The following is a 22,337-nucleotide window of genomic DNA, read 5'->3' as shown; positions in this document are numbered from 1 at the left end:
CACAGATAAATTGCCATTTGATAAAATATTGAATTATTATCGTACGAGGTCGACCTACAAAATGGGGGGGGGGGTCCGATTTCGCATTGCCGGGATTGGATTGTAAAAAAACGAGATTTTCTCTTTGCAACAATTTCCACAATTTTAATAAGTATGGTTTACGTGATGTCAATAGAAAATAAAGTCGTTTGTTCATTATTTTCTATTTGTGTTTGTAAGTAAAAAAAATGAATTGCTTGATCAAAATAAATTCATTTATAAAGGTAATCAAATCTAAAGAAAAGTGTTTATTTCCTTAATTTGGGCCAAAATTCTGTTTCATGTCGTTTGTCGCATTAAGTCAGTTAGTTTTGTGAATCACAGCCATCCCCGATATAATGACATGTATTTGACCCCCCCCAAAAAAAAAAAAAATCCTGCTAAAATTATTTTGTACTGCATGTTAATTATTTTCCCTTGACAATCCATGTTGATCTCGTGTAAACTTTTAACATCAAATACATCTAAAATGTATTGCGGGGTAACCGTTCTTGCATACCATGTCTGTGATTTTATTGTCAATATAAATTCAAAAGAAATATGAAACATTATAGACGATTTAAAATCGCATTAAAGAGAAAATACACGACATAATATCAAGATTAAACAATACCCCCGTCCCCAAAACCAAATACAAAAGATAAAAATACTATACTGATAAAATATCTAATTTGAATGGTAAAGATGTTATTTTTAATTCCTTAAGGAAGCGTATTTATAAATGAACATGTCATTAAAGCAAAGGAAAAAAAAGCAAGACAGCTTCATAAGCCATCAGATATTAAAACAAAAACGAAAATGACTCATTTATGAATTTAAACGAAATAACTCATTAGCTTATAGCTTATTTGACACGATCCACGGCAAACTTGGGTCAGTGGTGATTTGTACAAATTTGAATCCATCTGCCCATTTCCAATTAAAATACAAACATTCTTTCATTAAAAAAAAACAAGCACGTTCAACACTTCCTATTTTCACTCAAGGCGTACATTCTTCTTAAAACTATAACAGGATTCAGCTGCAATTATTGACTACATACAACGACCGTTTTATTTAGTAGATTTTTTTTTAAATCCCTAACACTTTTATCTTAAAAAAAACACAAAACCTTCTCACAACTATGTTCAACCTTCACAGTGTTCCAATGTCCATCTATTTGTCAATACTCTTTCCTGATTCACAAGTTTAAGTAAAAACTTTGATTTATTTTTTAAATTACCAGATTAGCAACTTCGAATTCCTTCAGTAACCAAGTAACATACTTCATTTTTTTTGTTTTATAATCATTCTAGTATTTGTTATTTTGATTTTAAATGAAGGTTATTCATGAAAATTATTATGTTATCATTTCTAAAGTCAATAATGATGGAATAACAAACATTTTATAGGAATCTGGAAACATATTTATACGTGCATAATGAAAAATTGTATCCTTCCCACGCAGCTCTCAATGACAATGAAACTCACACAAATAAAAAGGCAGCATATTTATCATATGGGGGATACAACCAAGAGGGCAGCATTTCATAATTAAACAACCCCTCGTCCAATCACAAATGGTAGATAATAACTATTATCCAATCAAAATTGAGGAATGCAGAATTTAGCCAGATTATGATGCAAAAATCGAGGAAAAATTCGATGCTAAGTTTCGTGGCCCAAAGCTTGAAAGATGTTTTGCCTGACAATAGCAAATGTATTTAAACCTTTCTTTGAGTAATTTGGTTTGTCTTTTTTTGAATAATAAGCCTATAACAACAATATGGAACTTTTAAAATTGAAATGTAGTTAATCAACAATAAATGTTTGTTAACAATTCTCTCCTTGTTCAAATTTTGTTCTTGGGTATTTCCATCATTTCAAACACCGTGTCTTAATTATTTCATTTTTTACAATAGGCCTATCAATAATAAATTCTTAAATGATGTGCTAAATGTCAATGTAAATTTGAAATATAACCTTCATGTATATTTATTGAAATTTCTGAGTAAATTCATGAATCAAGTAATAAACGGTTCATATAACTGTTAGGAAGTATATTGAAAATTATGTGAGATCTTATTTTGGAAATATTCACAACACAGAACAAGTTATTTACACAAATATTAGGGACATTAGAATGGATGTTGGAAAAAAATTGTAAAACAAGTTTTAGATTTCAGTTTGATAACTTAATAGTTAGGTTGGGATGACATTGTCTGTGTCTAAAGGTTGCATCAGCTGCTAATAATCTAATTAGTACAAGGATATAAAATAAAACAATTGCTAGGGATTTCATTCACTATACACAAGAGAGTACATCTATTTCAGATAATAGGAAAAACTGCATTGTGATAATACACCAGCTCTTATAAAAAAATAATAGACAGATTTCATGCAAGCAAAGAACTGAAAAAAAAACTGTTATAACGTTAAAGACTACCGGTAATAATTCATAGGAACCTGCAGAACAGTGTCACCAGTATACCTACAACCGGGTCATGTGATTGAAGAAAAAAAAACAGTGGAAAATACACAAGGTAAATTAAAGAATAGCTGCAAAGCATGATAAATAATAACAAACACCAATCAATTTGCTACTTGACAGATAAGAATAAAACTTGACATATTTCATAAGAACATTGTGGTATAAATATATAGCAATGTATCAATATGCAGACTGTATTTTCATATTTTTTCTCCAATGGATCGATCTCAAAATATCTTGTGATTGGACAGATTGTTGATGACTTTGCTGTCAATATAAAACCCTTCTCCAGTCAACAGCTATATCTTTTCAAACCTCATCTATTTCAGTGAATTTTTTTTAATAGAATATTTCAAGAATACTCACCCAGTCAGTTTGTGTAATTTCTCTTAATCTATGAAATATTTACATCCACGACTTCAATGTAACCATATACATCACATCATACTTCTAGACAGGCATCACAATCATAAGATTTCGACAAGAAAAAATTAAAATTAAAATTGTGTTAGATTGTCAAGTGGGTATAGCCAAAAAGAAAATCTATTATAAAAGACAGATAAATTGTGTCACTGTAATGTAAATATGTATAGATATATATTTATATATATAATATTTCTGTGAAATGTAGATATTGTTACTTGAAATCATGCTATGTGCCTTAAAGGTGCGTTTTAATGAAGCAGCCTTTAAAGAAAGACACAAATGAAAAGGTAAACCTTTAAATGTGAATACCACATCTCCAAAATTTAAAGACATTCCCTTCATTTATGTACATTCTAGCACTGCATCTTAAGGTAGAAACAAATTGAAGGTGTATTTGTTATGAATCCAAAGATTGAAACATTTTTGTGTGTGTGACAAGTAAAAAGTGTTATTCTGCAATGTAAATATCAATCATGTGTGTTAGTGGGCTCTTTTTATATACATTTCTCCTTGTGCCCCACCACACACATACAGGTAGATAGAAAACTACAATATATATAATTCCACCTCTGTAGTCCTACCTACCTAACATTCTGTACAGATTTCCCCCACAATCAATACCTACTACCCAAATAAAGAAGATGAAAAAACAAAACAAATATCACCATCCCAAGTAGCATTTCATACTCTCCAACAATCTTGTAACATCATAGATAGTTTTGTTCAGTGAATTGATGTAGCTTACTCTAGTGTATTACCTAATATATACTAGTGATAAAAAAGGATAACCATGCTTGTTTAGGGTTTGTTTGGTTCTTAGTATACCTATATGGTAGAACTAATCACTCTTAGCATCTTAATTACACCTACTAAACGTAATCAAAAACTCACAGTAAAAAGCTGACAATCCCCTAAGATGCAAATCACATTTAAACAATTGACTTATTTCAGCACTAAAATGATAATTAAAAAAAATGTAATGAAATAGAAATATTGCACAAGTTTTAAATCTTTAGACATGATGATCTTTCGAATTCAGGATTTCAAGCAGCATAAGTAGAGTACCATACATCACCCTAACTTTTTGCTCTGCAAAAAAAAATCCCAGACGTACAAAGCTCTTTTTAGTTCATACCATTAATAAGAAAACAAACAACATACATTTCAGAGGATATGACACAAGTTCTCATCTTTTACAAACACACAACAGTATCAAACAAAAAGAAAAAAATACAATAACAGTTGATGAGAAATTAAAGTAAAAAAAATGTGTTTTTCAAACACATTAAAATAATTTCAGAATTTCCGCACTACAGTCTTTTCGTCTTGAATAGCATCATTTCCTAAGCAAGCAGCAAACACCTTTTTTTATAACGGCTGTTTTCACACACTATACATCCGTTTGTTACCTCTACGGATCTCCAAAGAGTAATACTTAACTTAGCATAGTTCATTTTACACCTTACATTTCAAAGATCTGGATATGAATGCTGGCAGTGCATGTTCCTCATGGACTCTCCACAATTTACCAGAAAATTCACAAATTCCAAGGTTTTTTTTCACTTGCTACACTACACAAGCTTTCCTCCGGTATTATTAGTAGTTTTAAACATCCAGGTTTGGAGCTTTATACCACAACTACTGGCCGATGGATTCTTCACCCATCATCCAATATGATGGAACATAGATTTGTATTCTGGCTCAAAACATATTCCATGGCTAGATCCAGTCTGTTAGCAAGACTAACTTTGACATCCATTGTGTCATCACCTGTAGCTGCTGACAACTGGTAAAACACTATTATTACAAACTTGTATCATTTGAACTCTTTAAAGAGTCTATAGACTTAATCTTACATGCATCCAACAAGAGAGAAAATTTCCAGTTAAATTCTACCTTCAAATTACCAGTGACTACCTTATTTATTGTTACACTTTTCATACAAATTTCGGCTTAAGATATTTCTTACTACCTCATTACAAACATCTATAATCTTTTTACTCCATAGGTCTTTCCAGAAATGAACAAAAACATATATTCTTCTTTGGCACTTGGATACATTTACCTTGAAGAATTGGTCACTGAATTTTATTCATTTTGGGCAAATACAATGAGATGCTCCATGTTAAACTTTAGGCACAATTTAGTTTATTTCAGTCATCAAAGACGATATCATTGGTACTATCATTTATAGATATTCTGCACAGTTTTTGCACTTAAAAACTAATTTGAAGCAGAAAGTATAGAAGCATTATTTTTTTTTACATTTTGCCTCATTTCATTCCACATAGAGAGCATAGAAAAGCAATAGCTCCTCAAAATTATTTTTCTTATATTGATAGGAGAATGAAAGTCAAATATACAGATTATGCATTGTGTAATACATAAAAACTCACTTTAAAAATAACATTCAAGGTACCCATGCACATGAATTTCCAACCTAGAGTTGTCAATATATTATCATAGTAAGAAGTGACCAATGCATTTCATGCTACATCCTGCTCAGCATTAAGCATAGACCTTTCCTCATTCCTTTGTGTTCTCATGGATGCTACAGAATGAAGTACAAGCAGAATGTAGCCTTGCAATCACTAGGATTTGAAATACTTCAAATTTTAGAATTACAAAAGATATCGTTTCTATGATTAATTATATTGGTGAGTGCAGATCAATGTAGGTGGTTCATCTTACGATATATAGTGCATACAGTACCGATTGGTGCAGACAAAGCAGTCTGTATTGTGAATTTTTCTAGACTTGTTTTTTTATCCAATAAGCAAGATTTAGTTTTTCAGCACTGAAACCTGATTTGTCAATTGCTCAAATAAAAGGACACAATTCGACTTTCATTCTCCTGTGATACGAATGTTTTATAAAAAATAGCAAATATTTCAATTGAAGTACATGTTTTTATTTCACTGACAAAATGTGTTGCTATGGAATATCAATCCCCATATCTTGTTAATCAATGCAAGTCAAGACATTTAAATTTTGAATTCGATTCATCAAACTTGTTTGCAAGTTTCAATTATGTTACTATACTCCTACATGTTCTTTTAGGTTTGAGATATCATTAACAATGGATACTACTACCTTTAACACTGTGACACATCTCAAGAGTCAGATCTAAAATATAAATATAAATTTGTATATATTTGCAGCTTGTTTTTTTCTAGCAGCATAATGAATGTTAATCTTTACTTCCATCTTGTAAGGCTGTAATAAATTTCATATTTAATAAAGTGCTTTGGATAATTCAGTGCAGCATGATCCAATGACAGCATTGAAGATTTTTCAATTTTAAATATTTCACTTAATTCATATTTCAATAATTTCATAACTCTATTATTTCATAGTTTTTTTATTTCGAAGTTTGGCAATGAATGACAGACATTATATTTATCAATATTCCATGATAATGATATGCAGCCAATGATGTATACATCATACATTCCACTTGAATATTTAGGACCATCAGGCCTGTGTTGCAATAAGCTCACTTGAAGATGCAAGCAGGACCAGGAGAAAGAAAGCTATATTTTTGCCTACACTACTTTATACATAAGACCCCTACACCAGGCAGACAGACATGGAATGGATATCTTCTAGCTCCAATTCATTTCATGGAAAGCTCCATTCTCCCACGTAGAAATACATGAAGAGTGGAAATCTTAGGATATTCACAAATGTAGAAAAACTTGTACATTTCATTATCAACTTATTTTTCTATTTCAGACTCAGATTCTGCAGAAGAAATTATCAAATTTCTATGAAGAAATTTCTTATAAATAATCACTGTATGGCGGTTTTGACTGCCCATAAGTGAACAAAAAAAAATTTAAAAGCAAAAGGCTTTTAAAGATAGCATTGAGCATTAATAGGCTGCAAATGTAAGCTTGCTAAAAATGACTTGCCTGTTTTGTAATGAAGACAGTACATGGCTGGCTAAAGAGTTGTCATGTGGGAATTAGAGTGACAATTAGATCACCACTATCCAAGTTGCTAAGAAGCTACTGCAAACTAGGGGTTGTGGAACATTTACAGTTATACTAGACAGACATTTTCACTCCATGGAGTGAATACGACGGGAATCAGCTGCAAGGAAGAACCAGCCTTGAGTGGCTGTTCTCATTCAAGACAGGCAAGTCTTGTAGATTTGAGGTTGTTCTTTTAGAGTGACTACCTCATATCACTTAGACAATCCTGGTAGATTGGCCTTGTAGCTGTACATTCGTGCACCCACCGCGTCAGAACGAGGTGCCAACCCCTTGATGGCCCCCCAATGCTCTTTCTTCATGTGCTTTTCTAGAGTGCTGTAGACAGAGAAGGGCATGTTGCACACCTCACACTTGAAGACTTCTTTTGCACCATGACCATGGGTCTTCATGTGGCGTGTAAGCTTGCTACTCTGAGCACAAGCATATGAACACAGCTGACATTTGTACGGCTTCTCACCAGTGTGTGAACGACGATGGACCGTCAAGTTGCTGCAATTCTTGAACCGCTTGCCACAGAACTCGCAGGTATCGCTCCGTTTCTCCGTTGCCCTTTGTGGCTTCATTCTATTGGGAGGACTTGAGTACGGGAGTACAGCGTTGGATGGCATGCCACCATTGGATTCTATGAAGCGACGCTGAGCAAAGAAAGCAGCTGGACCGCCATTTGTTGTTCCAAGTGGGCTGGCATCTGAGCGGACGGGTGATGACATGAGTGGTTCTCTGTGTATTGCTAAAGGAGAAGGTGGCCATGATGTTGATGGTTCCATTTTGATGCGATTGGTCACCAGTTCCAAGTCAGACATAGCACTACGCTCTGCTATACCTGGTGTTAAAGGATGATTACCTTGCAGAAGGGTATGCTCTGCTCGTAGCCTTGCCATCAGACTTGATTCAATGGGACTGTGGTGATCCTGTGGTCTGGATGGTGGCCTGCTGTTAGAATTACGTGGATGGTGGTTTTCTGGTGACGATACATCACTCGATGATCGAGGCTTTCCAAAGATTATATTCCGTTCTGCTATGGCCTGCTTGAATGCTTCGCTGTATTGCTGAATTTCATCTAATCCAGAATTGACCATCATCTCACTTAACAATGAAGAATGATGATGTGATAGCCCTTTAGGACTCCCTCTGCTCACATTCCTCACGCGTTCCACATCAGCACTTGATGGCCTCCTTTCCTTGGATCTTTCCTCTTCAAATTCTTGTTCTGATGATTTGGCCTCACCTTCAGACTTCACAGTTATTTCTTCATCCTCTCTTTCAGGTTCCTTTGGTTTTATATCAACCATGTCTGCCTCATCAGGTTCTTCCTCTTCTTCTTCCTCTTCTTCCTTTTCCTCCTCTTCCTCATCTTCCTCTTCTTCTTCCTCCTCCATTTCTTCCTCTTCTGGGGAGGAGCTATCACTCATATTCTTTCTATCGCCGGTGCCCATTGATCCCTCTTGCCCTTCTTCCTCATTGCTGTTTTCATCCTTATCATCCATATCTGGAGCGGACCCCATTGCCGATGGTGGTTTATTCATGTGCGTCTTCATGTGCCGCTTTAGCTTGCTGGCTTGACTGCAGGCATGGTCACACAGATGACACTTAAAAGGTTTCTCACCTGTATGAGATCTGCGATGGACAACCAAGTTGCTCTGGAACTTGAACGTCTTCCCGCAGAATTCACATGACTTGCCCTTGGACGAGAAAGATGGATACCTGCGGGTCGGATAGCCAGGGTAAGGCAGACGCCTGTGTGGTGAGAGTGGTGGGCTCTTTTTGGCCAACAGCTTCAAGTGGTTTGCAGCACTGGAATCCGTCGGTGGTTGATGTTGCGGTTGAAGGTGTGGTGGCGGTAGGGGTGGCGGTGGAGGGGGGACAAATGGCAGCTGAGGAGTGTGAAAGTCGGCTATGCTGACAGGAGATATATGTGGTGGTATCTCAGTGATTCTACTCTCTGGAGGAGGCATATGAAAATCCCTCCGGTGCATGTGATTTATATGGGGATACAGCCTCTCCATCCCAGGTGAATACAGCCTATCTGGGCCCGTTGGACGAATTAAGACTGGAAACGGTGGCGTGTGACCATCTACAGGATGAGAATGTGGACTGTGGACTGGTATAGGAGCCAGTGGAGGGTGAATAATTTGTGGTAAACTGCTCTCTATTGGTTTGGGAATAAGCTGCTTGCTGGTGCTAGATGTTGTGCTCTTGGGTGAGAGGGAGTCAACCTGAGAGACCGACTCCACAGACACAGACCGGGACCTTGAGAAAGGTCTCTCCTCCTTTGGAAATGTGTATATCTGCATTCCATGGTCCTCCTGTGCATGTTTTAGGAGAGTTGCAGCATTCTCAAACAAGCCCTTGCAAGACACACATATGTATTTTTCAGCTGCGTGGGGATCTGCAAAGAGAAATAAAGAATATAAAAAGGAAAATTCATTAAACATCGAGAATGCTTATATTTTGAGGTAAATTAAATTTATTAAAATCACATACATATAAATAGAACAGTAACAAATCTTAAAGCTAAGAGCAGGGGAGAGGGAGAGAGAATGTAAATGAGAAGAAAAAAAGTAGAAATGATATAAAAGATGGATGAATCATGATAAAATAATAAAAATCTTAGCATGTATCAAATGATACATATAACTAAACCAATGATAAGTCTTTTTAAAAACTAAGAATGATTAATTCAAATAATTACAGTGGGTGTTAACATGTTTTAAATTATCAGACTAAAGAAATATACAGGGCTTAGAAAGAATTCATCAAATAATTATTCTAAAGTATGTCATTGGCATTTAATACATCACAAAAACTTAATCAGATGTTCATCTTGAGAAAAATGTAGTAGGTTAGAAATAGATTCTCCCCCTTTACATTCTTAAACAAGCTGTCAATAAATCCTAATCCGTAGTGAAAAACTATGTCGGGCTGTCAATGCATTCTAATTCAATTCTATGAAAAGTACTATGTAGAATTTATACACTGGGCGTCATCTATGAATTTATAAACAGGTTCATTCTATATTTTGAGGCAAAATGAGGGGACAGCTTCGTAAATAAATGCAAGTGCAGGCTGTAATGAAAAGAAATAGAAAGTTTATAGATGGAAAGAGAAAGTGTTTTTTCCCTATATATTTTTATAAGATGAGTTGGTTTGGCATTTCTGCCAATGGATAATGATATGACACTGTGGGATGTACTAGGATTTGACCGACTCAACATCTTCATGAATATTCTGCATGGCATCCATAACTCTTATTTGCAGACAGAATCATGCATGCATTATACATGTACATATACCTTTTCTCATAATAGGTCCCTCTAGCTTTCTTATGAATTTTAAAAGAAACTACTACTTTCTGTATTCATTGATGCAATTTTCACATTGTTTCTTTTTTAAATATGTCCATCCCAAGTTGGGTTCCTAACAACTAATAGATTTGAATTAAAAGTAGAAGAATAGAATGAGCACAACACCAATATGTCATCAAAAGTAGAAGTAAGTTAAGAAAGTATTTAATTTTAAAGTTGTACTCAATCTTACAAAAAAAAGTTACATAAACAACAAGACTTTTGGACTTTGCTCTTTGAAAATTGAAACATGAGATTTCACTATTTTCCCCTTGTAATATATGGTCTGCTTGTTCAGTGAACATGTGTAGAATCACCATTATTGTATGTCATTATTTTTCAACCAACACATTTGTTTATTTCAAATCTTTGAAAAATTGATATATTCAATATTTTATTGAAAATTACTAAAATCTTTAAAGAATAGTGTGTGATGCCATCACTACTTTGCATATCACTATGATTTTTGTGTGTGCAAATGACTGTTCTGTGAAAACCAAACCTTAAAATAAACCTTAAAATATCATGAAGTCTTCCTAGTTTGAATATGATTTAAATGAAAGTTATTCTCACAAGGGAGTGGCTTAATGATCACTTTTTAAGAACTTGGGATTATACATCAATTTCAGATTCAGCTTTGTCATCAACATCAATGGCTAGACATAGGCAGGTTAATTTAAAAATAATGAAAGAAAACTTTCACATTATTTGACAGAACAGATATTTACATTATGTGAATTTATATCGCTCAATTTTAGGATAGAAAAAAAAAGATTTCTTTTTATCAATTTAATCTTCATATTTTTTGGCATGCAAGTTACATCAAATGATAGAGGGGAAGGGTTCAAAGAGATCACCTATTCATATAACAACAAGCAATGAAAAAAAATTCTAGTACAAAATCATATTTTCTTGTCTGAAGTCGATTGTCGTTAAATCTGTGAATCTAGTAGCAATGTAGGCCAAGCGTATGCAAGCCTAATCAGGTCTAAACTCTTCACTAGACATCAAGATTCAATTGGTCAAAGTGACCTTGGATATTAGTTCCAAAGCAATGACCATCATCTCTATTAATTTTACCATCATTACTACCACAAATGCCAAATCTAATTCATTGCTGACCTACAATTTTATCTTTCCTTGAAGGTTGGAGCCCCCTCTGCCCTTTCTATACCCCTTTTTCTTCCCATTATAAAAGTGTTACATACATGTTCCTGGTGTGTTTTTATTTTATCCCCTGAACCTCCACCTCCTCCATTGCTATCCACCCATCTCGTTTTCTTGACCTACTTTTTTAACCCATGACTATGAAGGTGTAAAGAATGGCAGTATGAATTCTCAGTTATAATTCGCGGTAAGATTGAATTGTGATATTTTGTCACCGAGGTGTGAGTATTAGTATAAAGTTTAGGGTGAAATCAACCAGGTCAGGAAAAGTTCATAGGTACCAGTAGAATTAATACTTGGCTAGACAGGCCTATGTCTGAGACAGCTCATTAAAAAAATAAACAGGCTGCCATTATCAGGCATGCCATGTGCTAATTATCATTCAACTCCTTTAAAGCTTTCGGAAATAAATTTTATATGAAAGTGGTTTGTTTCCTCCATCGATTTGAAAATTTGATTCATGAAAGGAAATGCATTTATACTCCTATTTTCCTTCATGTCTTTATTATACTAGACTCTTAAACTTTGCTTGGGGGACATCAACAAGGCAGCAAAGACTCATGACCCATCAAGTCTTTGTTATCCACCAATCATATCGAATGAAGGAAATTAGCTTCATTGTATATAATAAAGTCAAATAAAGTTAACTTTCAGTGAAGTCATTATAGGTTGAAATACATTTCACAGCCAAACATAACCAAACAATGTGAGTTTAACACATGCATGGATTTCCTTCTGCAGTTGTCTTTTACAAGTGACCGACTTTTGGGAGCGGTTGAAATGGAGGTCACTCAAACACTGTACTGACCACAGTGACTGGTCGATTGGTCAAAGGTAAAAGAAATTGCATGCTATCTGGACAGCTGACACTTAGGTGAATCACAATTATCGATAAATGATGGACTGCGGGTAGAATTCATTGAGATTCAACAGTGCAATAATAACTAGCGATTGCTTGTTAATAGTCAATAAGTTTGTGAATTTTATTTTATGACCAGCTGCCATTCTTGTTCACAGTAGCGGGGGCAAATTGGCCAACCCTAATTCAAATTTAAAAAATCTACAATATTTTTATCTGATGTAATATTCAGTGAGAGGAAGGGCTTTGCATTTCATAAATGCAACATTTTTTTTAAATTTTCACTTGATTTGGATTCATTTTACAGGGTGTCATCAATATACATTAACAATTTATTAATGCATGGACTGCTTTAAATGAAAGGAAATGATAATGGGTGAAAAGGTTGAGACAGCATTTTACTTCCGTTTGAAAATATTCTGGTGCCATTTAGTTAACTGTACAGACTGAAATATCATCACATTTACAATGTTGTGTAAAGACCAACTATAGAAATGTGAGTTAATGCATACATGTATATCATCTTTCAAGATTTCTCTAGTTTTAAACATGAAATAGTAACCACAGGGGCAAAATGCATAAGCAAATGTAAACAGACCTAAAACTGAATATTTAGCAAGCAAGCTAAATACAAGCTACATAACAATATATTTTTTTAAAACTATATTCATAGTTACTTTAAACAAGTGATTATCACCACTCAAACAACAACGGGCAAGATTAAAAAAAATTTTCTTTTAAAGGAGACCAAAACCCAAGAAGAGATGCAATCTTATTGGAAAGAGTAAAATGAGAGGAACAATTTAAAAAAAGTTTCATCAAAATCGGTTATGAAATAAGCAAGTTATGGACAATTAAAAAGTCTTGTTGTACTTACTATGTGGATCCTCAAATTGGCAAACATGCTTCAAAATGGCTGATTTTGTGGACAACTCTCCATTTGTTTTGTACACATATTTTCCCCTTTATTTTACATATTTCACATTATCTCCTCCTGACTTTGACATATATGGTGTGGATTATATTTTCTAATGACATGTGTTGTGCTCAGGAGACAATATGCAATTTGAAAGATAATGAGGAAAATCTGAAAATTTGTGTACAAAACAAATGGAGAGTTGTCCACAAAATCAACCATTTTGAAGTACGTTTGTCAATTTGAGGATGCCCATAGAAAGTACAACAAGAGTTTTCAAATTGCCATAACTTGCTTACTTCATAACCGATTTTGATGATTTTTTTTTTAATTGTTCCTCTCATTTTACTCTTTCCAATAAGATTGCTTCTCTTCTTGGGTTTCATTTTCCTTTAATGTAACATAAACTTTTGATGAATTTAGTCTTAATTCATTTTAACATAATGAACATTTGTTCTTTATACATGAGAAGGGAATTATCAAAATTCTAGGTTGGTAGTATTTGACATATCCCTGACATAGACCTTAATACAATAAATAGATCACAACATGTTCTAATCATGGAGCTATTTGTTCTAATCACACTTTGATATGATCAAGGACACAACTGACCTCAGTGAAAGTACATGTGACTTTCAACTGGCCTGTGGTCAAGTTAAACCGTCCTTTACTCTGTAAAAGGACGTAATTAGTTTGGACTTCTCACCAACCAAAACGATCCCCTGAAATAGCCTCAGGAGATGAACTGGCTCAAAGAATTTAAATTCAGTTTTATTCAATCACCAATAATTAATCAAAGTATTAAGATGGCCAGGAAAGGACTAATGAAGTTCACACTCTTGCAAGTTCAATACTGCCCACAATGGAGCAAGAACTGGGATATATTAAACAACGCCATCTGTAGAGGGAAACTATGCAGTTGTGATTTCAAAGGAACTTTGTACAGCACAGATGTTGACATGTTAAATGAAAAACATATATACACATGTAGTTGCACATAATGTGATTTGAGGTGTTAGGTTAATGTTGAAAAAGACCGTGGAAAGTAGTATCCTTCCCCCATCAGTCCTTCAAAAGTTTATCTCCTTTTTTATTTTGGGGTTACTTCCCATCTATATCATTTATTCCCATCATTTGCTTTTTTATCATCAATTTCTTCTTCTCTTCATTTTCTCCAATATAGATCTGCCATCATCCTCGTACTCATAACTGCTTCTGAATGAACATCAACCCTTTATGTGATGATACAAACCACACAGCACACTATGTGTTTAATCATTTAGTTTGTTTTAAAAAATCTGCAAATTTCTAGTAGAATTCTGGTGAAAATCAATGAAGTGGGTCTGCAAAACCTAGACTATAGGGAGGCATTGTTTACATTCCCTGTCCAGTCTGTTATGATAGCCTTGGATGTAATCCTAGTAGTATCCCACAGGTTATGTAATCAGTCTGGAAGGCTCATGACTGGAGTAACCTTGTCCTCTTGATTGGGTAATCCTAAATACATCCTGAGTTATGTAATCAGTCTGCACTGATTTACTGGAATGGCCTTGTCCTTAGATTCAGGTCACCAAAACAATCTGAATGGACTAGTATAGTACTATATATACCTATATTCATTCACACAGGGAAGTTTTACTGTGTCTGAGCAGGTCCAAAATTAAACCAAATTCAATGTTTTTTGTACGAGTGTTTTTTTAATTACTGATATTATGGGCATCATCATCACCACCATCATCATTGTGATGTTGATCATTATGATGAAGATCCTGATCATCATCACTATTTTCATTTTTATCACAAATATTTAACAATCAATATCCGACAGAGAAAGCTGCATTGCAACTGAGAACTGGAAAAAAAACAATATATAGAAATAATAATAAAGAAAATTTCTTGCCAGGATTGCAGTGAATGTAATATCAACTGACCCATTTCCTTCATCCCTTCTTTGGGGGTCTTTACTTCAAATAAGATTTACCAGTTTGTGGATGTACTGTGACATGAATGATTAATTTCATTTTCAAAATAAAATGACTTCTTGAATGAACACTGTTTATTCATTGGCATGAAATGAGAGCGGTTGGTTTATTGTCATTTGAAATCTACTTCTGAATGGAAGGGGAAGTCTATTGATTGAAGCCGTAAACAAAGTCTTGTAAAAGATGAAAGCAAAATTAAGACTGAAGATTTAGTTCATGTCAGTAGGGGTTCGGGGTATAAGAAGTGTGTTGAGGAACAATGAGTCTGATAAGGGGAAGGTTAAGGATCTGAAGAAAGTACAGAAGTCAGTTAAGTATGTAGTATTGTATCGCATGCATATTGTATAAACATAATAAGAAGCAGCTATTTTGCAAATTACACAAGCTTAGTGTATTTTAGAAAAAAATAATTCCCTGTAAAATAAAAAAAAACATCAAAACTAATTACATTGGAAGTCTTAGTTTGGTATATGACACAACATACTTTTTAAGGGTATAGAATTAAAACAATGGTTGCTTTTAATTGATTTTAAGTCAGTTGCAAAATAAATGTCTTTTTCAAAATAAATTGCTGAAAAAGAAGACTTTTAAAAGGAACCACAGATGTTAAAAGTCAATTAAATGTAACATTGTAATACAGGCCTTGCAGTTCATGTATGTATTGCCTACACACCAAATTGACCTTTACTTCCTGGGTCAGACTAACTGATTTTCAAAGTGCAGTGGGTGGGCTTGAAAAGTGGAAAGAAACAGTTTGATTAAATACTCTCTCCAAGAAATTATATTTCATGTTTTTTTTCTATTCAAGTTTGTGATTCTAGCTTAACTGAAGTGATTGAATACATCCTATGTACTTCATCTGAAACATTACCCCCTTCTTCAATGTCAGTAGGTTTGAAGTACTGCTAAAGATGTGTAAGCATTCCCCCTTGGTACTTTTTATTGAGCTTTGAGTGTCCCAAGTCACTAGTAGTTTGGTTTCCTACTAGTAGTAAGACTATTTTAAAACACAAACATTGTTCAAAGTAAGTTAAATAAAGTATTTTTTTGTGTGTTTAGCACGATACTGTTTGGTGTGAATACAGAAATATTAATTTTAATGATGAAAAAAAATATCGGGGGGGGGGGGAATAACATGATAAAAGGCCCATAGATATAAGAATGCAAAGAAGCATCATGTATATCAAAGTCATTAAGCACAGTATGCTACTCATGTGGTTGATGTGCATGCATGGATGTGTGTGTGTATATATATATGCACGTTTGGTATTAGCCATTCAGGCCTGCAAGCCACCATCACATGAACATCCATGTGAATGTGATTAACATTGGTGTGGCTTATTCGCTCTCTCTTTCTCTCTCTCTCTCTCTCTTCATCTCACTTCCTTCCTTTCTCACTGGACTCTATTCGGTGAAGACATCTCCGCCAGCCACGCACTGACCACTGTGATTCATAAAACATCCCTGGCATGCCGACAGGAATGCTTAATGTCCGCAACACACCACATTCATAATATATAGGGCGCATGTGTGTGCATTTCTTACACCATCAAATTGGCTACATTAGCAGAAGTAGGTAGGGGTAGCCGTCAAAGATATCCTTTATGTTGAATATATGCTCCCAACCGCCAATGTTCCAGAGAATTTTATGAAATGCAAGCTAACATATTAATGAGGCTAGAGCTGTCTGCACTGGCTACTGAATTTGTATGCAAGGGACCGATGTTGTGGCAACACGGAATTAATCTTCCCCTGACTGGAATTTTGCTGCATTTTAATATCTCAAGAAGACAGACCCCTGAAGAAATACATCAATGTCAATAAATAATACTACTGTGCATAATGAAAGCAATCAGACAGCATAAACGTACAAAAATTGTACTTTTTCTTGATTAGTTGTAGACAAGAAAGTGGATAAGATTTTATACAGGAAGAATAAGAGAGACAGTGAGACATCAGGGGAAGAATGAAAAAAAAAAAACCTGATGGAAAATAAAATTGTACTATGTAACCAAAACGGTGAATCCATGGATACTATCACATGTAACAGACATTCAAATTAATAATGTATACTGATTTCAGCAGTAAAATATTGTAAAGAACAAAATGAATTTGAAGATGTATAAGTGATATGGAGAAAGAAAGAAAAAGTTCAACTTCAGAGTTGTTATGATGTAGCGATACATAGAATTAAACAGATAGAAAGGAAGGAGAGAAAGAGAGAGAGAGAAAAGAAATCCATATATGTAAATTAGTGTGTGTGTGTGTGTGTGTGAAAGAGAGGGGGGTAAATACAGAGAGAGAAGGGGGGGGGGGTACTGAACATGGGATATTATTCTAGTATTGGTGCTATCTGATGTCTGTGTTGTGACTAAGGACTTCTGATGATGTGATTGGGTCGCGATCCTATGACAGCCCAGCCCCTTTCACGTCGCTTTGTATTTCCTTGCCGATGACTCCAGAGGAGCAACTTTATAATCAGATCTCAAAGCACGTAAATATATCTCTCATTTACAGGTAGGTCAGCATCATTTATTCTGCATGATCATACACACACCCAGTTGGTCTGGATGCCCTTCCCCTGTGTGTGAGCGTAACTATCTCTTGAAGATCAGCCAAAATGTTGCCACGTCTGCCTTGAAATTAATTTAAGAAGCAGAGAAAGATTTCTAAAAATGTTTCTATGTTTCTCTTCCAATTTTTCTGACTGAATTAAAATAAAGTTATCAGAAGCATCTTATCCACACAAACTTCGCGGAAAAAGATAAAGTTACTTTGAATATGCTAAAGGATTGAGGTCAAGATCTAATCAAGAACCCTTTTGGATTGCGAGCAGTTTGCAAGTTAATATTAAAGAAAGGTTTGGTAGAATTAGTCCCTGATCACCACACAAGCATACAATGTATGTAATTAAACAAGTCAGACTAAAATAATAAATTGATTATACAAGTTTCTGCTTTCTTTTACATCTCCCCATTGACTTTTAATAGTCATTAATCATTTCTCACTATTCAACTCAACATCAATGTGAAAATCAAACAGCAATTATAATGTTTATATTGATGAAGGAGGGAAAGGGTGTGGCCATTGAGCATTATACAGATCATATCGATGTGTTGTCTGAACAAGTTTTATATTCATATTCCATTGCTATATATATATCATCTGAATATTTCATAATGAATACCCGTTTTTTTCTTTTCTATCTATCCATGCCATCAGCGTTATTTGGAGGCTATTGTGAGGTTGTGGTTGTTGATTGAGAGAATACAATCAAAGACCAACCTACAGTCCATGATTAGGATTTAGACTGTGCAACCAAATTCCATCACTTCACAACAGACAAACTGACATAGTATTTGCTTTGGAGTCGGAATCGCTATCGCTGACCCCTGGATCTGCAAACTGGGAGGGCTTGTCAGACAATATTGAACCAACGGACCATGAACTTGGCATTGTTGATCATCGAGACATTGTGTGGATTGCAAGAGAATGAGGCGTAGCCTTACATTAGCCATAGAATGTTACAGGGTTGGCTGAAGTTGGATGATGAGATGGGGGCAGGGGGGCATGTGAAGTGTGTGTAGCATATTAGGTATGGTACTCTTTAACCGCCTTTTCACACGGTACCAAATTCGTAACTTGAAAAATGATTCCAGTGAAAAATAATTCTAATGACAAATTTTTAGCACTTGTTAAACCAAACTAGAGTCACGAATGCTAATCACAATCATGAATTTAAATTTTACTCCTGAGGTGAATTCCAGTTAAGTATCACTTAAATACAGTACGAATTTTACGTCTGAAAGGGATGACCTCCAAAACTTCTTTAGAGGGGCGGAGCTTATGTGACCTTTCAAGCACTTCCGTAGATAATACAATTGTCATGCACTCATCGTAGTTTCTTTTTTGCGATGCAGTTCTTTGATTGGGTTTGATTGACAAATCACCAAGGACGCAATACCGCCTTCGCCAAGGAATTCAAATTCAAATCACAGTTTTCTAGTGAACGTGAGTATGGTACAATGATTCTAAAGAAGAATCGCAATAATCATTGCAATGATGATTCAAGATTCTCGTGTGAAAAGGCCCCAAGTAGCACTGATCACCAGTGAGTTCCAATACCTCAAAGCAACTACAATATACTGCAGACACACCAACATTGACAAAGCCGATTCCAAACAAAACAAGGGTATGTCTTCGCAAATAATGTAATAGATTTGTAATCTGTCGTCATAGTAAAATCCCTCATGATGTTAAATCCTTGCTATCAAAAACAAAATTGAGTTTTAATAAAGACAAAATATAACCAATAAATCATTGTATATTTCGGTTGGCATTAGCTTTTTATTACACAGAACTTTAAATTGCAACAGGTGCAGTAATAACTTAACCTGGAAAAGCAATCTCCACACATGGCAACAACTACCACCACAACCAGCAACAGCTACCACCACACCCGGCAAAAGCTACCACCACACATGGCAACAACTACCACCACAACCAGCAACAGCTACCACCACACCCGGCAAAAGCTACCACCACACATGGCAACAACTACCACCACAACCAGCAACAGCTACCACCACACCGGCAAAAGCTACCACCACACATGGCAACAACTACCACCACAACCAGCAACAGCTACCACCACACCCGGCAAAAGCTACCACCACACATGGCAACAACTACCACCACACCCAGAAACAGCTACCACCACACCCGGCAACAGCTACCACCACACCTGGCAACAACTACCACCACACCCAGCAACAACTATCACACCCAGCAACAACTACCACCACATCTGGCAACAACTACCACTACACCCGGCAACAACTACCACACCCAGCAACAACTACCACCACACCCAGCAACAAGCTACCACCACACCTGGCAACAACTACCACCACATCCGGCAACAACTACCACACCCAGCAACAACTACCACCACACCCGATAACAACTTCAGTGCTCTGTGAGACCATCACATATCTGTACTCCTCTAACTCTTCAAAAATTTAATATCTCTTCTTAATGTTTACCAAACAACGTCCATATTGCATTTACCATCTTTAAAAAGATTCCAATCAACCCTTATGTTACGTTTCACATCGTCTATCATTAGAATAAACATGCATGGATCCATAAACCACTATTGTTGTTTTCGCCTTAAAATGATTTTCCCATCGCAGTGGACTACAATAGCTCTCTCTCCCTATATTTGATCATTGAACACAAAGGGTACATGTGGGATGAGCCAATGTACATTATGGCCATATTCACGCTACATTTATTGTGGAGACATGACTGCAAAGTAACCGACAGACGGTAAAATTGATTTTTTTTTTCTGTTGATATTGTTCTTTTCCTCTTGGTGTCCTCTGTGAAAGCAATATCTATATTTTAGGTGAAGGCCAGTGTAAAATCCAGAACATATTACACAAAGCAAAATGAGTATGAACAATAGCAAAAAATGTAAGTTTGATGAAGAATAAAAATGTGAGAATGGATGGGTTCATGTGTTTACCAAATGAAGGTACATTGTCATGTTATTAGTAACATTCTTGTTTACATTACTGCATGGTTACCAATGAGAATATTTGGCAAAACATGCTATCTCGTTTCTTGTTTAAAAGAAAATTTAGGTTTGTTTAATTAATGAAAGAGGGATATTTGATAAAATAAAACTACCCTAAATGAGAAAAAGGCAATGTGGTATAAAATTTACTCTATGTAAACCTTGAACCTCTGTACAGTAAAAATATAAAACACAAAGTTAAGTGATGGTGCTTCATGAAATGTACCAGTGAGCGGAAAATCATGTAAAGTTCAAAATGATTTTTAATTGCCCAGTGCATTCTTAATAATTACAGGACTCAAATAGTGTAGCTAATCGACAAGGTCATCATAAAAATAGTCGTCTTTAATCATAAACCCGTATACTGTAGCTAATTATTTTTTTGAAAAAAATAACAACATAGCAGCATCACAGGAATTACCATTGCCAATCACATAAGTGCAACTTACAACAATTAGTCCCCCCCCAACACAACTTTCTCACCCCCTCCCTGAATCTTCACATTAAAGTACTGTTACATTATGATCATTCATGTGTGGTTTGCAGGAATCATTCTATTAGGTGATATCATCACTTGTCTCCCTGGACATGCCGATCAAAACGATATCCTTCCATCGCAGTTCATCTCAAACTCTTTAGATTTCAACCCAAAACCTGAGGGGAAAGGGAATGCAAATTTGCTTGCCAATATTTTTTTTCTTTTGCAGTAACAAATGTGATAGCAAAATGATCCCTAAATGTGACTAGAAATAATTTTTGATAGTTAAGCCAAGGAGTTACCAGCTCATTGGTTAAACTATATTGAAACATACATATAACTTTTCACTATCCCTTATTTAACCCTCTTGCTCCCATCTCCCTAGTACTTGCCTTTCACATCTACACTTGTTTCCTATACCATCTTTCCACATTCTCCTTTATTACTTACTAATCATCCTGTCCTCCCCACCCTCCATTTAAGCAATTGCATCTTTAAAGCATTGTATTTCTGTATTTTTGTATAATGGATCTCTGAAATTCCCCCGAATGAAAGGGGGGGGGGGTTGGTTAAAACTTTTTTGTGTGCACACAACAGTCATGATCCAAAAACAGTTGTAGCTGTCATTTTTCATAACTCATACTTTTTGGGGAACACATTTACCTAACATTTTGTAGTTGTTTGTTCATGTATATTGAAAAGAAAGTGCTCTAAAATGACTATTTTCACTATTTTCACATGGTGGATAATTCATCTATCTAGAATATGTTTTGGATTGGAGGTCACCGGGGAAACAATGAAATGGACTTTGATGAGGGAATGAACCTCTTAAAAGGCTTCAAAAATACATAAAAGCCAAATGACCAGAAAATGAACATTATATGATTTCATCTGAAAAATCTAAATGTTGTTAACAGATAATGAAGGAACTAATCAGATGTTAAAAAAGTAGCATGGACAAGTGTCCTATAGCATGGGAATAGCATGCTATCATTCTGTCAATGGAGAGATCAATAATTATCCTAATACTACGACATGGGTAGCACTCAGAACATTTATATATAGCAGTCTTTAAAT

At 35.1% G+C, this 22,337-nt stretch overlaps 2 protein-coding genes across 2 annotated transcripts; one reads left to right on the top strand and one right to left on the bottom strand.

The window, feature by feature from the left end:
* Positions 1-1,119: 1,119 nt before the first annotated feature.
* LOC121418894 (B-cell lymphoma/leukemia 11B-like) lies at positions 1,120-9,386 on the bottom strand. The gene has a single exon (XM_041613087.1). The coding sequence runs from the start codon at positions 9,366-9,368 to the stop codon at positions 7,125-7,127; it is 2,244 nt and encodes a 747-aa protein (XP_041469021.1). The 5' UTR covers positions 9,369-9,386; the 3' UTR covers positions 1,120-7,124.
* Positions 9,387-19,616: 10,230 nt separating this feature from the next.
* LOC121418090 (cell wall protein DAN4-like) lies at positions 19,617-20,183 on the top strand. The gene has a single exon (XM_041611795.1). The coding sequence runs from the start codon at positions 19,617-19,619 to the stop codon at positions 20,181-20,183; it is 567 nt and encodes a 188-aa protein (XP_041467729.1).
* Positions 20,184-22,337: the final 2,154 nt, after the last annotated feature.

This window comes from Lytechinus variegatus, chromosome 7 (assembly GCF_018143015.1).
Source record: "Lytechinus variegatus isolate NC3 chromosome 7, Lvar_3.0, whole genome shotgun sequence".
In the NCBI taxonomy this organism is placed as follows: domain Eukaryota; kingdom Metazoa; phylum Echinodermata; class Echinoidea; order Temnopleuroida; family Toxopneustidae; genus Lytechinus; species Lytechinus variegatus.
The sequence above is the reverse complement of the archived record's forward strand: the minus strand, read 5'-3'. Positions and strand labels throughout refer to the sequence as shown.

Coding starts and splice junctions, on each gene's coding strand:
- LOC121418894 (XM_041613087.1), bottom strand. CDS start 9,368: ATGTTTAATGAATTTTCCTTTTTATATTCTTTATTTCTCTTTGCAGAT.
- LOC121418090 (XM_041611795.1), top strand. CDS start 19,617: ATGGCAACAACTACCACCACAACCAGCAACAGCTACCACCACACCCGG.